Source organism: Pelophylax lessonae (genome assembly GCF_965119305.1).
Source record: "Pelophylax lessonae genome assembly, chromosome: 9".
Classification (NCBI taxonomy): domain Eukaryota; kingdom Metazoa; phylum Chordata; class Amphibia; order Anura; family Ranidae; genus Pelophylax; species Pelophylax lessonae.
Genome location: NC_138776.1, coordinates 136,401,574 through 136,422,295, shown reverse-complemented (window position 1 = coordinate 136,422,295; position 20,722 = coordinate 136,401,574). Strand labels below are relative to the sequence as shown.

Below are 20,722 nucleotides of genomic sequence, written 5' to 3'. Positions count from 1 at the left end.
AGCCTGCTTCATTATCACTGGAGAACAGCCCGCATCATACAGGTCCAGTGATGTCATCAATCCGTATAAAGAAAACATGTCACGTCATCAGAAAGGTTTTATTACAAACATATTAGCCTGGTAATGAGGGCAGAGAAGGGAATCAGGGAAGGTACAATAAAAACAGATGAAAGCTCAGCTGTATGAAGTGAGCCCATAGTGGAGTCCTGGATCTAGGCTGGAGGCGGGGCACAGCTGTGTCACATGACCTCCCCCTTCACCGCTTGAAGGTCGGGAGCCGAGGTGTCATATACCCCGTATATAGAGGAGAGGAGCGGGCAGGTGTCACCCCTTCTTCTATACCGCACCTATCCTAATACCACATACTACGTTCACCCACAATGTCGTGAATCCCTTCACTACAAGTTTGCGACCATTTCGCGACAACGTCCGTACGTCACTCGGCGCGCTGTACGGCTGTCACCACATGCGCTCTTGTGTACGGAAAAGGCTGAGCGAATCACAGGGAAGATAGGACGTCCTCTGCGTGGAGCGGCTGGGATTTCGGCGCATGCGCAGAGCATTGACCTCGGCAGACCGGCCAGAACATGGGCTCGGTGACGGAAAGCGGCGGGGCCGGGTGAGTGGGTGAAGGCGGTTGGGGGGCGGGGTCAGTGCACGGCTCTGGGGCTTGGTGCATAATATAGACCGGGCAGCGGCATTAGTACATGGGTGACAGTGCAAGAGCCAGGTCATTGTGGCTGTGTCAGCGCTCTACATCTTCACCGACTGATGGCTATAAATACACACACAACATTATCCGCTGTCTACTCCGCTACACACACATACTGATGTGTCTGCACAGCACAGTGCGAGGGATGGGTGTGCTTCTCTATGTCATTATTACACTGACAGCTCATACATAGGACAGACTTGTGCTGGGAGACCTCTGTTTTCCTATCGTTCGCCCCATGTCATCACATCATTCCCCCTGTGTCATCACATCATTCGCCCTGTGCCATCACATCATTCCCCCTGTGTCATCGCATCATTCCCCCTGTGCCATCACATCATTCCCCCTGTGTCATCACATCATTCCCCCTGTGCCATCACATCATTCGCCCTGTGCCATCACATCATTCCCCCTGTGTCATCACATCATTCCCCCTGTGTCATCACATCATTCCCCCTGTGTCATCACATCATTCGCCCTGTGCCATCACATCATTCCCCCTGTGTCATCACATCATTCCCCCTGTGCCATCACATCATTCCCCCTGTGTCATCACATCATTCCCCCTGTGCCATGACATCATTCTCCCCGTGTCATCGCATCATTCTCCCCGTGTCATCGCATCATTCTCCCCGTGTCATCGCATCATTCTCCCCGTGTCATCGCATCATTCTCCCCGTGTCATCGCATCATTCTCCCCGTGTCATCGCATCATTCTCCCCGTGTCATCGCATCATTCTCCCCGTGTCATCGCATCATTCCCCCCGTGTCATCACATCATTCCCCCTGTGTCATCACATCATTCCCCCCGTGTCATCACATCATTCCCCCCGTGTCATCGCATCATTCTCCCCGTGTCATCACATCATTCCCCCCGTGTCATCGCATCATTCCCCCCGTGTCATCACATCATTCCCCCCGTGTCATCACATCATTCCCCCCGTGTCATCACATCATTCCCCCCGTGTCATCACATCATTCCCCCTGTGTCATCACATCATTCCCCCCGTGTCATCGCATCATTCTCCCCGTGTCACCACATCATTCCCCCCGTGTCACCAAATCATTCGCCCTGTGCCATCACATCATTCGCCCTGTGCCATCACATCATTCGCCCTGTGTCATCACATCATTCCCCCTGTGTCATCACATCATTCCCCTTGTCTTCTACCCTTATTGATGACATCATTCTCCATCTTCTTACATCATTCCCCCTGTGTCATCACATCATCCCCCTGTCTTCTACCCTTATTGATGACATTATTCCCCATCTGCATACATCATCCCCCCTGTCTTCTACCTTTTATTGATGACATCATCAACCATCTTCTTACATCATTCCCCTGTATCACCACATCATTCCCCCTGTCTTCTTCCCTTATTGATGACATCATTCCTTATTTTTATACATCATTCCCCCTGTCTTCTACCCTTATTGATGACATCATTCCCCCTGCATCATCACATCATTCCTCCTGTGTCATCACATCATTCCCCCTGTCTTCTTCCCTTGGTGATGACATCATGCCCTCTGTCTTCTTCCCTTGGTGATGACATCATGCCCTCTGTCTTCTTCCCTTGGTGATGACATCATGCCCTCTGCCTTCTTCCCTTGGTGATGACATCATGCCCTCTGCCTTCTTCCCTTGGTGATGACATCATGCCCTCTGTCTTCTTCTCTTAGTGATGCCATGAGTCTCCCTGTCTTCTTCCTTACATTACATCTTTCTCCAGCGTTATCCCCTTAGTGAAGAGGACATCCTTTTCCATCTTTATACATCATTCCCCCCTGCCTTCTACCCTTAGTGATGACTTAATTCTTCTACTTTATTTTCCCTGTCTTCTTCCCTTAGTGATGACATCATTGTCCAATGTTATTCCCTTAGTGATGACATCATTCCCCCCTGCCTTATACCCTTAGTGGTGACATCATTCCTCCTGCCTTCTACCCTATTTTACCTGTCTTCTTAAGTGATCTTCTCTTCGTGATGACATTTCGCACACTTGCTTTGCAGGACCAGTTCCTCTCTGTATTGTTCTCTCATTCTTGTAACTGTAAACAGATCCTTTGTTTCTTAAACAAGAGAACTACCTGCTTGTAGGAACAATGACAGCCATGAAAACCATAGCAAGCCTGGGATGTGTTCTCTATAGAAGTCCATCAGATTCTAGTTGTGTTTGCATTGGAAACATAAAGCCTGTTTGTGTGTTGTATGTCTGCCCCAACGTTTCTCAAGTAGTGTTATGTGTACTACATTCCCCTGATCTTGTCTTTTTCTTGGTGTCATTTGTAGTAGTGACCCATGTCATCATTCCGCTTCTATCAGAGAAGAATACTGAACAGAAACATGGTATTCATTTCACATTAGGTATCTTTGTTTTTCATGTTTAGTGTTACATTTAAATGTAACTTTTCTGATAAAATGCATTGACTCCTTTATATATACTGAGGCGACAAGCAGCCTTTTTTTTTTCCTTTCTTTCCCTGTTTTATTGACCATCATCAGCAGCCCAATCCAAAGCTTGTGTTTACATGTAGTCTGTCTGAATGACCAAGGACAGGAGAGGCTTAGGGTCCATTCACAGCAGCGGATGAGCATTATCCTTTGAATTACATGTGCCCACTGGTGCGCTCTGTGTAGTGGTGGTGTGATTCATTGTTACAGCACATTGTACTGTTTTCCCTTTTTTTTTTTTTGTCACAAAGGGGGTTATTTACTAAAACTAGCGAGTGCAAAATCAGGTGCACTTCTGCACATAAACCAATCAGCTTCCAGGTTTTATTGCTAAAGCCCCGTACACACGTACCGATTGTCGGCCGTAAATATTCGGCCGACGACCGATCGGCCGATTGTAGGCTTGTTAGTATGATGCTTCCGACAGCCGACATCGCATTTTCGGCCGAACAGAATCTGTTGTGCAAGCATTAAAATTTTTTTTTGGCCAACACCAGAACGGCCGATTGTTCGCCAGTCAGTACAGATTTCGGCCAACAGACAGCAGATTAGCAAGACTGGGCATGCTCAGAAAAGAAAAAAGACAAGGAAAGTTAACCATCACATGACATCACTTCTGCAGTCGGCTGTTGTTGGCCGACAAAATTAGTGTGCAGTCTTTTGCAGTTTTCAACAGACAGGACAGCCCTGGACAAAAGACCGGTACGGGTCTTTACTGAACAAGCTGAAGTTAGAAGCTGATAGGTTTCTATACAGAACTGCACCAGATTTTGCACTCTTCAGGTTTAGTAAATCCCCTCTAAAATGGCATTTCATTAAACTCCATGCAATGCACATTAGAATGCAGTCTGTCCGCTGAAGTGCATCAATATTAAATAAATCAATTGGACATAAAAAGAAAAAATGAAAAAAAAAAAACCCTGTAAGACAAAGGCATAATGAGCATACTAGCTCATTATGAAATACTTACCTTAGAATGAAGCCCTGGAGTGCCGCCCGCTCTGCGGTGACACGGCCGACATGTTCGGCCCTCCTGGTTCATGTCCTCCGGCCATCTGATTGGCCGGAGGCGCAATGAGATTACTCCCACGCATGCGGGCGGGAGCCGCCATTCACGGCACAGGCTCTGAAGGAATGGCACCGGTGGCTGTTCCTTCAGAGAGCATGCGCCAATGATGTCATTGGCTGCATTAAAAGTAAATATCTTAGGAGATATTTACAGTACCTATAGGTAAGCTTTATTAAAGACTTACCTATAGGTTCAAGTTATGAGAGAGGGTTTACAACCTCTTTAAGGCAGATTGCCTTGTCTATGCCCAAAGAGGCTGGTGAACAAGCCCGTATGCTCCACACACCAGCCATATGTTTTGTTTTTTTTTTTTCCCTACAATTCACACGTTCAACAAAGTGCCAGAAAAAGAAGGCATACAATTATCTGTAGTGTACAGAGCATACATCTCTAGAATATAACTGGGAAGAAGAGAGGCATAAGAGATGACGGGGGGGGGGGGGGGGGGGACACCAAAGATATTAAATCAAACCGATTTGTTGACCGATGCCTTCTGTCTTCTCACCCCTTGTTTGCAGCAATAACACATTTGAACAATGCAATGGTAGGCTTTTCCAGATTAAAGAAAGGGTGAAAACAAGTTAAAAAATGCATTGAAAACAATGCAGCTTTTCATTTATTACTTTGTTAAAGAGGTTGTAAACCTCCGATTTTTTTTTTTTTTTTTTTTTTTTTTTTTAAACGAACACCTGAAAGAAAAACACATAATAAGCTAGTATGCATCGCATACTAGCTCATCATGAAATACTTACCTAAGAACGAAGCCCCGCCATGCCGACCGCTTACCTGTCCATGGGCGACATGTTCTGTCGCCCTTCTTCCGGGTTTGCGGCATCCGGCCATCTGATTGGCTGGAGCCGTGATGACGTCACTCCCGCTCATGCGCACGGGAGCCGACGGTAACGGCACGGGGCTTTGATGTCACTGGCTGCATGTAAGGTAAATATCTCCTTAACGGTGCATGTTTAGGAGATATTTACAGTACCTATAGGTAAGTCTTATTATAGGCTTACCTATAGGTACAAGTTGTAGAGGAGGATTTACTTCCTCTTTAAAGTGAAATTAAACCACCATCCCAAAAGAAAAATTTTGGGCCCCCAGGATCAGTATGCCATAATGTGTTAGTCTGGGTTCACAATGCTGTGCGGAGCGGCTTACAGAAGGAGTCTGGTGCATCCTGGTTCTCCGTTTCAGGGACCAATCAGGCCTGAATTTTTGGCTGTATTCAGACCTGAAACGGACCAGAAGACGCACAGAATTCTTCTCCAAACTTCTCCGCAGCCACCCTGGAGCTGTGTGTACTGCCTCCATTGAGAGCCAGGCACACTCTCCTGACATGCGAATTGGATACGGTGAAAACCCACATCCAATTCGCACTAGTGTGAAGCCAGCCTTAGTATGCACAGCATATTATGGCACACTTACCTTGCATATGGTCCCCTCCAGCACTGTGATGTCAGTGCTCCCTTCTGTTGCTGGTGCTTCCCTCTTCTCCTGGTCTTCTTCCAGATGTTAACTTCTCAGTCTCTTGATTGGCTGGGATGGCATAACTCCCACGCATGCACCCGACAGTTACTTCGCCACAGCACAGTGCCGAGACTGTACACTGAGGTGTGCATGCGGAGCTTGGTGTACACAAATGCTGACATGCAAGGAGAAGCAGTTATGACGGCGGCATACCGAGTCTCTTCTTTCATAAAAACCTTTCCTGTCAGCGTTTTTTAAAAATTGCTTTGCTTACACTTTTTTAAATGGTGCACCAAAATGAAAATTCTGGACTGAAACCGAAAATTCAGGATGCACTTGGCTGAAAATCCAAACAGAAATGGACAGTTTTTTAAAAAAAAATTATTTTTTATATATAAAAAAAAAAAAAAAAAAAAATATATATATATATATATATATATATATATATATATAGTTTTTGAACCACTTTTGCATTTAAAAAAAAAAAACCAAATGCATCCCTTTAAATTCAATGTATGTCTTCACACTGGTCTATTGTGCTTCCATAACAGTGTAACTCCCCATTGAAATGTCTTGCAAAAATGCATAAAAAATGCACCTGTTTTGGGTCACATGACCTATGAAAATCGTGATGCGTTTTTCAGTGGCCATTATCGGCATCTTTTTTTTTTTTTTTTTATTTCTTTCGGCAAAGCGCTGATAACCCTATTTCTCTTACGTCCTCCGACAGTCGCCGCCCACTCACAAGTTTTCACCAATGGGTATTGACCTTTGCTCCGCAGGAGTAGCTAGGCACAAGATTTGTTAATAACAAAGACTTTTAGCATAGACACACCCCTAGGGGCTGTCCCCTCAGTCAATACCTCCCTGCACCAGCATTCCCAACTCAGTTTGATCTTGCCTAGCTTAGGAGTAGCAGGCTTTCCTGTGCTGGGGCTTCAGTCTCAGCCTTCTACCCTTTTTTGATTTTATTTCAAGTATTTTTCTTTTCTTTAATTAGCTGTTATTTTGTCAGCTTTAGCTTAGGGTTCTTCGGATGAAGATGTTCATGCGGAGCTGGGTCTCGGACTGGCCGCCCTGGATCTCAGGGCTGAGAGCCAGATGGATCCCCAGCCTGCCATCGAGCGTTCAGCTTAGGTTTGCCCTGGCACATTGAACGACCCATCCCTGTTCGCTGCAGGGATGCTGCCTGTGAGGTGGCTACCTCACTGGGCGCCATGCTGCGGTCTCGTGCTGCAGTCCACAGGCGTCCTGGCTGCGGCACTCCCTGTCTTCCTTGATAGCGGTTTGTCACTGGAGACGGCTCCCCACGCCATCCGGTACGGTAAGCACCTTCTGTGTGGGGACCTTCTGTGTGGGTGTCAGTCTGTGGCTCCCTGTCAGATCCCTGTATGGCTTGCATTGCTTTTGTGGGCTGCGAGGGGGGGGGGCCCCTCCCGCTCTGCTTGAGTTCTGCTCTGGGTGCAGATATGGGTACAGACATGCTTGTGCGGCGGCCGCTGTTGCGACCCGCCATTTTTTTGCAAAAATACTATGGCCGGCCCTGTCCCTGTACAGCGCCGTGTTTTGGCGCCATTCGCCGCCATTTTGGCAGGCCGCGCTCGTTCGAGCACATGCCGGCGCCATTTTCTTGTAGCCTCATCCCTCAGCCGAGCGGCCATGTTTGCGGAGCCTTCATAGGCTATATCAGTCAGCCGGTCATTGCATCACTTCCTCTTTCTCTGGGACAGCGATCGGTGGCAGCAGCCTGTTTGTGCTCTCTCCAGGTTTTTCCTTCTTTGTCCTGTCATTCCTTGCTCAGTGTCCTCTATCCCTGTGGGATCGGTGCATGCAGTAGTGCACGGTGGGCTGCGCTCGCCGTGGTGTTAAAGGGCCAGTACCTTTTTTTCCTTTCATTGCTGTGGGCATGGATTCTCAGGATAGCAAGTTTCCCCCCGCCCTGGTGGGGGACCAGGGGGCTGCTGCACCCCCCGAAGGGGGCTGATCTGGCCACGGTGGTGGCGTCCTTGGTTTCTCAGGTGCAGATGCTGATGGCTGATCGATCCGCAAAAAGGGCCAGGTTATCCATTTCCTTTGATTCAGAGGGCGATGTGGCTGCTGTGGCTGGCGTGCCCTTCTCAGGGTCTCGCTCATCTCTGGACCTTATGGGGTCTGAGGCGGAGGTGGAGGGGGTTGATGTTTCTCCCCCTGGCTCGCCTGAAGAGCTTGCACTCATGGATGAGCTGATTACCTCTATTAAGGAGACACTGCACCTAGAGGATGAGCCCACTCCTCCTGCTAGGGTGTCCTCCTTTGGAACGCAAAGAACACGCAAATCAGCGCAGGTTTTTCCCTGCCCTGCAGAATTTCATCATACTGTTAATGAGCAGTGGCGCAATTTAAAGAAGCCCTTTACGGTGCCGAATAAGTTTAAACTGCTTTATCCGTTTGCGCCCTCCACCGACGAGCGTTGGTGTGTGGCGCCTCAGGTGGATCGCGCGGTAGCCATTTTGAACAAGGCTACTGCGGTTCCTTCTGAGGATACCCCGGTTTTCCGGGACCCTACGGACAGGAGGCTGGAGTCTCTTGCCCGTCATGCCTATATGGTTGCTGGTTCTATGCTGAAGCCTATTTTTGCTTCTGTTATGGCGGCCCAGGCAGTTGCCTATTGGACGAAGGTACTCAGGCGCACCCTGGTGGCTGATTCGGCTCCGCCTACCACGTTGGCTATGGTGGATCAAATCCATCAAGGTGTCATGTACTTGTGTGATGCGGACTTGAATTTAGCTCCTTTGGCTGCACGCCTGTCCAGCGTGGCGGTGCTAAACCGTTGTCTGATATGGCTAAAAAGTTGGTCGGTCGACCAATCTTCTCGCAAGACGCTGGCAGATTTTCCCTACGCAGGCTCTCGCCTTTTTGGCGAGGCTTTGGATACTCTGATTAAAGGAGTTACGGGGGGCAAGAGTACTCTCTTACCCCAGACTTACAAGCACAAATCTTTCCGTGGCAAACGGAACTCCTCGTTTAGGCCCTCTCAGGGGTCCTTTCGTGCCTTTCGGTCGCAATCCAAGGGCAAGCCCTTCAAAGGCCAAGGCTCCCAGAAGAAGCCGTGGGCGGGTAAGCAGAAGTCTGGCCCGTCCAGTTCCGCCTGAAGGGGCGCCCTCACCCGTTTCTGGGGTGGGGGGACGTCTGCGCGGTTTCCTACAACCTTGGCTGCTCCGCATTCAGGACAGATGGGTTCAGGAAATCGTTCGATCTGGTTACAAGATCGAATTTCTCTCTCGGCCGGCGGGCAGATTTTTTCCCTCAAATCTTCAGCTGTCTCCGGAGCGATTGCAGGATCTGCACCTGGCGGTGCGGGCCCAAGGAGTGGTGGTTCCAGTGCCTCATCGGGACAGATTTCGGGGGTTTTACTCCAATCTGTTCACTGTGCCCAGAAAGGAGGGCAAGGTGCGTCCGATTCTGGACTTGAAAGCTCTGAACCGCTTCGTGCGTGTTTGCAAGTTCCGCATGGAATCCCTGCGCTCAGTGGTGGCTGCCCTGAGTCCGGGGGAATTCATGGCCTCCATCGATTTGAAGGATGCGTACCTACACATCCCCATTTTCGAGGGTCACCAAAGGTACCTTCGATTCGCCATTGCGGAGGATCACTACCAATTCGTGGCGTTACCTTTCGGTCTCGCTTCGGCTCCGCGGGTTTTTACCAAAGTGCTGGCGCCGGTTCTTGCCCTGTTACGGGCACAGGGCATTGCTCTCTTGGGGTATCTGGACGATCTCCTGATCAGGTCACATGCCAGCCAGAGCCTGGTGACCGACCTGTCCACCATGGTGCAGACACTGCAAGAGTTCGGTTGGACCATAAACATTCCGAAGTCGACTCTGTGTCCTTCAGTTCGCCTTCCCTATCTGGGAATGGTTCTGGACTCTGTTCTAGCGAGGGTCTTCCTGCCGGAAGACAAGCTCCGGACACTTCAGGACGAGGTCAGGTCCCTCAGGGACAATCAGCACTCGTCTCTCCGAACGTGCATGAGATGTCTAGGTTTGATGGTCTCGGCTTTCGAGGCGATCCCCTTTGCCCAGTTTCACACGCGGGGTCTCCAGGCGGAGATTCTTTGCCGAGTGGGACGGGCGTCCGCAGTCCCTGGATCTGAGGATCTCATTGAGCCAACACACCAGAAGGGATCTTCTGTGGTGGCTCCAGTCCCCGGCGGTGTCGGGGGGCAAATCTTTTCGTCCTTTGTTGTGGATGGTGATCACCACGGATGCCAGTCTGTCGGGCTGGGGTGGTTTTCTGGGCGTTCTGTCCGCCCAGGGAACTTGGTCGGAGGAGGAGTCCTCCCTTCCAAACAACATTCTGGAATTGCGAGCGATAAAGCTTTGCCTTCTGCAATGGTCGGAACGGCTTCAGGGCCGTCCGGTTCGAGTTCAAACGGACAATGCCACCGCGGTGGCCTACATCAACCATCAAGGGGGCACCAAGAGTACCCGAGCGGCTCGGGAAGTGGCCGACATTCTGTCTTGGGCCGAGACGCACGTCCCCGCGCTAACGGCAGTTCACATACTGGGGGTGGAGAACTGGCAGGCGGACTATCTGAGTCGCCAGACCCTGGACCAGGGGGAATGGTCCCTTCACCCGGATGTCTTCCAGATGTTGTGCGCGAAGTGGGGTTCCCCAGATGTGGACCTGTTCGCGTCTCGTCTAAACAACAAGGTGGAAAGGTTCGTGGCAAGAACGCGCGATCCTCGGGCGGAAGCCTCGGACGCGTTAGTGGCGCCCTGCTCCTTCGCAGGTTAGCCTCGGAACCGCATACGGTGATTCTGGTGGCACCGGACTGGCCTCGCCGGTCTTGGTACGCAGACCTCGTCAATCTGGCAGTCGACGCTCCGTGGCGCCTGCCGCTTCGGGAAGACCTTCTGTCTCAAGGGCCGATATTCCATCCTGCTTTACAGTCGCTGGCTTTGACGGCCTGGCTGTTGAAAGCCAGGTCCTGAAGGATAGGGGTCTCTCCCCTGAGGTCATTCCCACTTTGATCAAGGCTAGAAAATCCTCTTCAGGGAAGATTTACTATGGTACTTGGAAAGCGTATTTTGCCTGGTGTGAGTCCAAGGGGTTTTCCCCTCGCTCGTACTCGGTGTCGAGAGTGTTGGCTTTCCTCCAAACTGGTGTGGACCAGCGTTTGGCGCTGGCCACGATCAAGGGCCAGATTTCTGCGCTGGCCGTTCTTTTTCAGCGCCCTGTGGCGTCAAATTCATTGATTCGCACCTTTGTTCAGGGGGTGCGACATTTGGCCCCTCCTAGGAGGGAACCTTTGCCTCCATGGGACTTGAACTTAGTTCTGTCCGTATTACAACATGCTCCTTTTGAAAAGATCAGGGAGATCTCGTTGTCTCTGTTGTCCAAAAAGGTGGCCTTTTTGGTGGCGATCACTTCGGCTCGCAGGGTGTCGGAGCTGGCGGCTTTGTCCTGCAGCTCCCCCTACTTGGTGCTTCACAGGGATAAGGTGGTCTTGCGACCTATTCCATCCTTTCTTCCGAAAGTGGTCTCGGATTTTCACCTTAATGAAGACATTGTCTTGCCTTCGCTCTGCGCGAAGCCTACGCATCCGAAGGAGGTTGCCTTGCATTCCTTGGATGTTGTCTGGGCGATCAGGGTTTACCTGTCGTCCACTAAGTCTTTTCGCAAGTCGGATTCCCTCTTTGTCCTTCCTGAGGGACCTCGGAAGGGCATGGCGGCGTCGGCTGCGACAATCGCCAAATGGATCAGACAGACCATTGAGCAAGCCTATGCTTTGAAGGGGAAGGTTCCTCCCTTCCCTGTGAAGGCGCACTCTACCAGATCCTTGAGTACGTCTTGGGCTTACCGGCATCAGGCTTCTGTGGCCCAGGTGTGTAAGGCGGCGACTTGGTCCTCCGTTCACACCTTCTCGAAGTTTTATAAGGTGGATGTTCAGGCATCGGCCGATGCCTCCTTTGGCCGTAAAGTTCTCAGTGCGGCAGTGCCTTAGAGACCCTTGTTTTTTGGGTCCTTGGCTGTTGGGGTGTTTTACCCCTGGGTTACTTGTTTTCCTGGGTTGTTGCTCCTGTTGAGCATGTTTTCCTGTTGCCCAGTTGGTTCTCTTACTATGGTAAGGTTCCTTTCTCTGATGTGGGTACTGCGTTGCTTGATATGCGGCTGCGTCTCCCACCCCTCATGTTTACACTGCTTTGGGACATCCCATTGGTGAAGACTTGTGAGTGGGCGGCGACTGTCGGAGGACGTAAGAGAAAACTGAATTTTTGTAAAATCTTACCGTAAAATTCCTTTCTCTGAGTCCTCCGACAGTCGCCGCCCCCCGCCCCTCTTTTGGGGTTTTTGTGTACTCTTACTGCTATGCTACCAAACTGAGTTGGGAATGCTGGTGCAGGGAGGTATTGACTGAGGGGACAGCCCCTAGGGGTGTGTCTTTGCTAAAAGTCTTTGTTATTAACAAATCTTGTGCCTAGATACTCCTGCGGAGCAAAGGTCAATACCCATTGGTAAAGACTTGAGTGGGCGGCGACTATCGGAGGACTCAGAGAAAGGAATTTTACGGTAAGATTTTACAAAAATTCCGTTTTTTGGCAGCCGATATGTTGGTGCATCCCTAGTATTTCAAATTCAAGTAGTGTACATGCCTGAATTTTCAGAGCTTAGGCTGGGAATAGGAGAAGCAGCAAAATGAGCCAATCAATTGTTCTGCAGTGCTCATGGGTACCATGCTGATAGGAGGACAGAGCGGAGTGGCAGAGAGATCATTGTGCAGCTTTCCTGTGTTGCTGCCCGGTCACAGGGACAAGATCTGTAAGGCCCCTTTCACACATACGGTCCGTTCAGTTCATCAGTTCAGTCACGTCAAAATGTATCTGTTTTCTGTCTGTTTTCTGTCTGTTTTCTGTCTGTTTTCTGTCTGTTTTCTGTCTGTTTTCTGTCTGTTTTCTGTCTGTTTTCTGTCTGTTTTCTGTCTGTTTTCTGTCTGTTTTCTGTCTGTTTTCTGTCTGTTTTCTGTCTGTTTTCTGTCTGTTTTCTGTCTGTTTTCTGTCTGTTTTTCGTTTTTTTGTAGTTGTGAAGGAGACACCTTAAAAACTTCCCTAAGCAAGCGCAATCCAGTTAAAATCATAACCTAACTCTGCAGGTCAGAGATAATTAGGAAGGTTTTTAGGAATGAGATTGTTGAAGGTTGATGCTTTTAAAACTCACTTAAGATAACTATCTTGTTGGTGGGTAGTGAACCACTGAAAATATAATTTGGGAGTGTAGTAGTCGTGGCCCATCTCTTATTTCCATACCCGCTGAGCTACAGACCTGGCTGAAAGAAGCATGCAGTGACTGAAAATGGTTGTAAAGTCAGAAGGTTTTTTTAATCTTAATGCATTCTATGCGTTAAGATAAAAATCCTTCTGTGTGCAGCAGCCTCCCTCAACCCCCTCTACCACTTATCTGAGGTCCCTCTCTGTCCAGCGATGTCCACGAGTGTCTCAGTTGTCCGAGATTCTCCCTCCTGATTGGCTGAGACACAGCAGCGCTGCCATTAGCTCCTGCTGCTGTCAGTCAGCTAGCCAATCAGGAGAGAGGTCCTGGCTCCTTGTCTGAATGGACACAGGAACTGTGACTTTGCTCAGGTCCCCCCAAAAGAAAGCTGCCTGCTGTGGTGGCACTGAACCAGGAGGGAAGGGCCCAGAGCGCAGAAGAGGAGAATCCGGGCTGCTCTGTGCAAATCCACTGCGACAGAGCAGGTAAGTATAACATGTTTGTAAAGTCTCGTTTTTTTCCTATAAAAATAACAACCACTTTAAGTCCTAGTGAAGTCAGAGACACTGATCTGCATTCTTGTTTTGGGCTATTGACTTAAAGTGGTTGTAAACCCTTACATACTGTATACTATACAGCTGAAGTTGCACTCTGCAGAGCTCAGTGAGGAGAGTTCTGAGAGCTGATTGGAGGGAGGAGACACCCCCCACCCTTCCCTTCACACAGCTCACAGAAATAGAGCTGAGGCTGTCAATCTACTGGAGATCCCTCCCCTGTCACCATTTTTCTCTTGGTGTCAGGAAAACTTGTCGGAGGTGACTCATGCTGATAGAGGAACGAAGCAGCAGATAGAAATTACATTTAGTCCTCCTAATTGAGACAAGTACACACTATAGAGGGACATGCTTTGTTCATATTTCATGTCTGAGGTTTACATCCATATTGTTGATGCCAAAGGATGAGCAGGACAGCTAAGCAGTGGCAGCCTACATATTTTCTTCGGACAGGTTAAAAAAAAAATAAAACCTGGTCTGCTGCTGGTATCTCCTCTTATGATTAGCCAGAAGGTGTCCTCTCAATTCATAATATGACCATAAATGTAAAGGTGACCCATTTAAAGTTTATGCCTAGAGTTCTACCTATAGGTTGGATCCTGCAGCAGGTCCAGCAGTCTTCTGACATCTTTGTCCATCTTTAGTTTGTGTTGTCAGGCGTATGGATCAGTTTTATTGTCCCTTTGGCTTTGATATTTTGAGTCACTGACTCTGAACAAGTTTGCAGGTCAAAAAGGCCATGATGTCGTATCTGCACCTTGTTCTGGTTTAGCAACACCAAGTATTTGTCATAAGGTTAGCATGGCAGGTCAGCCAAGAAACTAACCTTCAGAATGAATTTAGCAATGCCACTCTGTGGGTCTCGTAGGAAAGGTTTCCTTTGCGTTTGTTATTGTAACATGCAAATTATTTCAGAGATTCAGGTGTAGTGAGCGAAGTCATTAGCCTCTACCTGTCATCTAGTAGACTGGAGCAAAACTGTTTTGTGATAACACTGTTGCTACTTTGGTTCCTAAAACAGGTCAGCAATGACTTTTGTGACTTTGGTTGAATGAGATAATGAAAAAAATATATAATCAACCTTTTGTGGCTTCGGCCAACATGTTTGTGGTAACAGAGGACCAAGTTACCACCAAGGGTTGGTAAAAATAGTTAGGTAAGCCGTGATTTTACTGACATTTAGGCAGCAAGTTAACATGCCCAGCATTATACAAGCTGTTGCAGATGGCACTACCACCAGATATGACTCTTTTATTTTAAGTGAATGAGGCTGCGCCGTAACCACGAGTGAATGAGGCTGCGCCGTAACCACGAGTGAATGAGGCTGCGCCGTAACCACGAGTGGATGAGGCTGCGCCGTAACCACGAGTGGATGAGGCTGCGCCGTAACCACGGGTGGATGAGGCTGCGCCGTAACCACGGGTGCATGAGGCTGCGCCGTAACCACGGGTGCATGAGGCTGCGCCGTGACCACGGGTGCATGAGGCTGCGCCGTGACCACGGGTGCATGAGGCTGCGCCGTGACCACGAGTGAATGAGGCTGCGCCGTGACCACGAGTGAATGAGGCTGCGCCCTAACCACGAGTGAATGAGGCTGCGCCCTAACCACGAGTGAATGAGGCTGCGCCGTAACCACGAGTGAATGAGGCTGCGCCCTAACCACGATTGAAGGAGGCTGCGCCCTAACCACAAGCAAATGCTTGGCTCCAATTTCAACATGTTATCCCCATTCAAAACGTTCCTTTGAGAAAAAAAAAGGCATTCAGGAGGCTGCAGTTTTGCCTCCTGAATACCTGGCAGCTGCTACTTCCCATTGTGGTTCGCTTTTCATAGGGAGCAGAGAGTGCCACCCATCTAATGAGTCTTCATGGAATAGAAGGAACTCCAGACAAACAATAACCCTTAACTAAAAATTCCCCTAAATGTAAAAAAAACTTGCAGAAGAGCCAAATGGGAACTTGTAAAGCTGGTATTGGTTGTTTCACTTGAGCTGGAGCTCCTTTTGGATGAAGTCAGCATTTCCCTGTGCATTCTTCTGCAGAGGGGACTATTGCTATTTATATGTAAGCAGTGGTCTCTCTGCCACAATGTGTTGCATGCCTGTCAAGTCAGACCAATATCTCAGCAATCGGCAAAACTTTTGATCCCTTGTGATTGGAGATTTAGCTCTGACATAGCAGGAGGGGTGTCAGACCAGTGCTTACACACTGATAGTAGAGGTCCTCACTGCCGCTGAATGTTGTTCAAAGAACAAAGGGACATCTGCTGCCCATAGAGGAAAGGGTAACTCATCAGCGATGGAAGACTGGTAAGTTGTGATAAACCTTATCACAAGATGTAGCAGAGCAAAATCAATAATCTAATTAGAAAAAGCTTTAATTTGTTACAATTGATTGCGCCCAACGCAATTCGGCTTCAAAACAACTACTTCAATGCTTTAGTGGATTTCCGTAGCTTGTATGATCTCTAACACGATTTCTGGTACTATAATATATTGTAGAACAATCTCTGGCCTTTGTGCAGGTCTGCCTTTGATATTGATGTTTTATTACTTTTGGCATCAGCTCAAGGTTTTTTATGGGGTTTTGTTTGTTTCTTGCAGGCTACAGTCATAGAATTCTGACGCTTTCCCTCTACAATGGCTCAGTTTGGAGGACAGAAGACGCCCCCTCCATGGGCCACCCAGTTTACAGCGACTGCTGTGTCACAGCCAGGTAAAGGAATGCTCCGATTTTGGCTCCTACCTATATGTTTCATAATTAAACATGGCTTCCACTTATTTTCTGGACATGTCATGAGTCTGCTTTAGACATATGTCGGCAAGTAAAACATTTCTGCACAACATCTTTTTGATATTGTTGGTGATCAAGGTTTAATAAATTTGGTTTGTGGATAAAGTTTTTTATATATGTCTAAAAAGTTAAAGTTGGGCTTTAAAGTACAGGTGGGAATATTCCTATTAAAGTACAACTAAGGCCCCTTTCAAACGTATGCGAACTAAAAGTCGCGCGGTTTTACTGCAATTTTGATGCTATTTTGACTGGACTTGAAGCAATGTCTTTGGACCTCAAACCGCAAAAAAGTCTGCCTAAAGTAGTGCAGGGACTACTTTGAAGTCGTTGCGACTTGAAGTCATACTGATATGAACGGTACTCATTGGAAATCATGGAGTACGACTTGTCATGCGACTTTGCAGTCCCAAATTGCAGGACAAGTCACACAAGTGTGAAAGGGGCCAAAAGGGAAAAAAAGAAGAGGTTTTGAAGTTTTGGATAGAATGGAGAGATTCTCCATTAGGGAGATTCACCCTCTCTATTTGTCTTGTTTACCATTATCATTGAAAGTAAAAGAAAATCCACAAATTGAAGGGAAATCTTCCGATTTAGACACTAGTTCTGGTGAGTTGGGGGTCCCCAGGGGATTCCTTTAATTTGCAGGGAATTCCTTTCACTTCCTGTTTTGGCTTTGGGGCAGGAAGTGGAGGGGAACCTCCCCATTGGGACAAAGAGGCCAAAAAAAAATAAACTGACGGGTTAAGACCCTCCCTTACTCTATCCAAAATGAAAAAGAAAAATTCCCTATGGTTCTACTTTAAAGTGGAATTCCAGGCAAAAATGAGAATCTGCAGAAGATTTCTATTAGTAATATTAAATATTGTATTCTTCACTATTGCCTCTTACAAATGGCTGATTAGAAAATCTTGGACCAATTAGCGCACCTAAATGTGGCTGCTTACAGACTCTTCCGTGTAACATTGTTGTCCCAGCTCTGCCCTGTCCCACTTGGTCCCACTTGTGACGTATGCACGTCACATGCTCCACTGTTGTCCGTTCCAGTCCTCCCTAGCCAATCAGCTCGGCCCTGTATCACTCATTTCCGCCTTCTTGTGACATTGCACATCACATCCATAGAAGAGAATGTGCACACCTGCCAGTCGCTCTATGCTTATCAATGCAGAGGGACTGCGGTCACATGGCAAGCAGTATTATAAGCTACAAAAAAGGTAAACAATATTAATTTTTAGCTTTTGGGGAGTATACTATTGGTTAATGATTTGTTAGGCTTGCGGTGGGCTTTTCAAGGTAGTAAGATTTTACAACCAAAAAGTAGAACTAAGGGCAAAACTTATCTTTTATTTTGGATAGATTAGGGAGAGTTTTATTAACCCCTGTCAGTTGTGGTTTTTTTTTTTGCCAACTGTGTTCCATTGTTTATGTGGGATAGGGCCCTTAGATTGTAAGCTCTTTGACTGATGTGAATGTATAATATACACTCACTGGCCACTTTATTGTTTACACCATGCTAGTACCTGGTTGGGCCCCCTTTTGCCTTCAGAACTGCCTTCATTCTTTGTGACATAGATTCAATAAGGTGTTGGAAACATTCCTCAGAGATTTTGGTCCATATTGACATGATAACATCACGCAGTTGCTGCAGATTTGTCGGCTGCACATCTATGATGCGATTTTCCCCACATCCCAAAGGTGCTCTATTAGATTGAGATCTGGTGACTATGGGGTCATTGGAGTACAGTAAATGTATTCTCCTGTTGAAGAAACCAGTGGTGAGATGATTTGAGCTTTGTGACATGGTGCATTATCCTGCTGGAAGGAGCCATCAGAAGATGGGTACATTGTAGTTATAAAGGAATGGACATGGTCAGCAATAATACTCAGGTAGGCTGTGGAGTTTAAACAAAGCTCTGTTGGTAATAAAGGGCACAAAGTATGCCAAGAACATATCCCCCACACTATTACACCACCACCACCAGCCTGACCCATTGATACAAGGCAGGATGGATCCATCTTTTCATGTTTATGCCAAATTCTGACCCTACCACCTCAATGTCGCAGCTGAAATTGAGACTCCTCAGACCAGGCAATGTTTTTCCAATTTTGGTGAGCTTGTGTGAATTGTAGCCTCAGTTTCCTGTTCTTAGCTGATAGGAGTGGCACCCAGTGTGGTCTTCTGCTGCTGTAGCCCATATGCTTCGAGGTTCCATGTGTTGTGCGTTCAGAGATGGTATTCTTCATACCTTGGTTATAATAAGTGGTTATTCGAGTTACTGTTGCCTTTCTATCATCTGGAAGCAGTCTGGCCATTCTCTGACATCAACAAGGCATTTTCCTCAACTGCCGCCCACTGGATATTTTCTTTTTTGTACATTTTCATTCTTTGTAAACCCTAGTGTTGGTTTGTGTGAAAATCCCAGTAGATCAGCAGTTTTTGAAATACTTAGACCAGCCCATCTGGCACCAACAATGCTATGTTTGTTGTCACTTAAATCCCCTTTCTTCCCCATTCTGATGTTCTGTTTAAACTTCAGCAAGTCGCCTTCACCACGTCTAGATGTTTAAATGTATTGAGTTGCTGCCATGTGATTGGCAGATTATCAATTTGTGTTACAAAGCAATTAAACAGGTGTACCTAATAAAGTGGCCGGTGAGTGTATATGTAAATTTGATGGTGCTGTTTAAGTACCTGTAATAAAATAATAATCATAAATATATGAAGGCTATATTCATCAAGCAGTACTGCCTTTTTGCATAACTGATGTGATTTTTGACAAGTATGAAAGCAATGAATACCATTTTTAATGCAAGGTTACCATCTGCAATTGTGTAGTGCTTACATTGAGCTTACTCCATAGGGGATTGGGGGGAGGGGTGATTGTGATTAATGGCGGTCCGTCCCTTACTCCTGTATAGACGGCCTTTGATGTAAATACTTCATTGTCTAAGTGTTCCATTTTCTATTTGCCTTTATAAAGGATATAATATGGAGTGTGCATGGCTATAAATGTACTGCAAGACACTGCAGACCTATTCGAAGTATTCAATGTAGGTGAATGCACACACAGGTGCGAGTCGTTCCTCGTGCATTTTACTGCTCCTTATTTTGTTAATAAGAGGTATACTTCAGCTTAGGGCAGGCTTTGGATTCATTCCTGTGGTTAGCCGGGCATATTAGATATCAATGTAATACTTCTATTCATATCATAGAGTGGTCTGCGAAGACCAGAGTGATGAGTGGCGGGAAGGAACGGGTTAATATCGGGGTAATATTCCCTTAGCTGGTATCCTGGATGAGAAAAGCCATTCCTTCCTGACATGGAGATCATGTTTATTAACTGAACAGGCATTGATGTCACTGTTGCTATGGGTTGTGTTCTGGCCAAGAACCTTTTAGCTGTGTGTGATTTACCCCGGTTATTTTTATCAGCGCTCCTTATGGTAACTATTTGGCACAATGAAAGAAATGGAACATCTGTGAGCGGTAACAGATTTCTAGATGGTGTAAATGCAAGCTGAAAGACGTGATGTGCCAGACCTCTTTCAGGAGATCTAATGTCACACTATAAAAACGTTCCTGTTACAGTATAATGTTAGGGTAATTCCACTTTCGTGGGGGAAAAAATTAGCAAATAAAGAAAAAATAATATAGCGTATACAATCACGACACGAATCATATTGTAATTGAATGTTCTTAAAAATGACCTTTCCTTTTCAATCTGCAGCTGTTGTAATTTTGTGAAAATGCAATGCAATATGGCTACCTGGAGGTGTTCTGTACACAGAATGTATACTGACCCCCCCAGAAACATCATTTCCTGCTTGTGTGATTGGCTCACCAATTTTCCCAGAAGTCTGCCTAAGGCTGGCCATACTTGGTGAATCTTCTTGTACAATTTTCCTTTACCTTTAAACTATGTAGTGCAAGGGCCTGCCTAATTGGATAGTATTGAAAATTGTTTAGTTTTGACCTCCTAATTCTATGTTTTTTGGTAAGGCCCCTTTCCCACGGGTGATCTGATCCGATTCGCTTGTCAGTTTTTCAGGCGGACCTGATCGGATGCTCCATGCATCCCTATGGGACAGCGGATGTCAGCGGAGACATGTCAGCTGACACCCGCTGCTCTCTGATCCAATCTTGTCAGTGAAATCCGGACGGATGGAAACCCTATTTTCCATTTGTTTGGAGGATTGGATGAGAACGGACAGGTGGACTGTTCTCATCGATCTTCCCATAGAGGACAGTGGGGATCTGACAGCTCTGTCTCCACACACAGAACGGAGACGGAGCTGTCATCCGCCTGCTCAGCGGGGATCGGTGGATCCATCCCCCTGCTGAGCAGAACAGACTCCGTCCGGCGGTGCAGCCGTGTGAAAGAGGCCTAAATCTAAAAGAAAATTGTACAAGAAAATGGAACATGTATGG

General features: G+C 47.3%; 1 protein-coding gene across 3 annotated transcripts in view; it reads left to right on the top strand.

Annotated features, from left to right (window-relative positions):
* The first annotated feature begins 465 nt into the window (after positions 1-465).
* Positions 466-20,722, top strand: part of CCAR1 (cell division cycle and apoptosis regulator 1) — a 106,869-nt gene continuing 86,612 nt past the window's right edge. For all 3 annotated transcript variants that reach the window (XM_082268416.1, XM_082268415.1, XM_082268414.1), the window contains exons 1-2: positions 466-619; positions 16,107-16,218. In XM_082268416.1, coding sequence (XP_082124542.1) covers positions 16,143-16,218 — 76 coding nt within the window. In that variant the 5' untranslated portion in view covers positions 466-619; positions 16,107-16,142. The remainder of the gene's footprint in view (positions 620-16,106; positions 16,219-20,722) is intronic.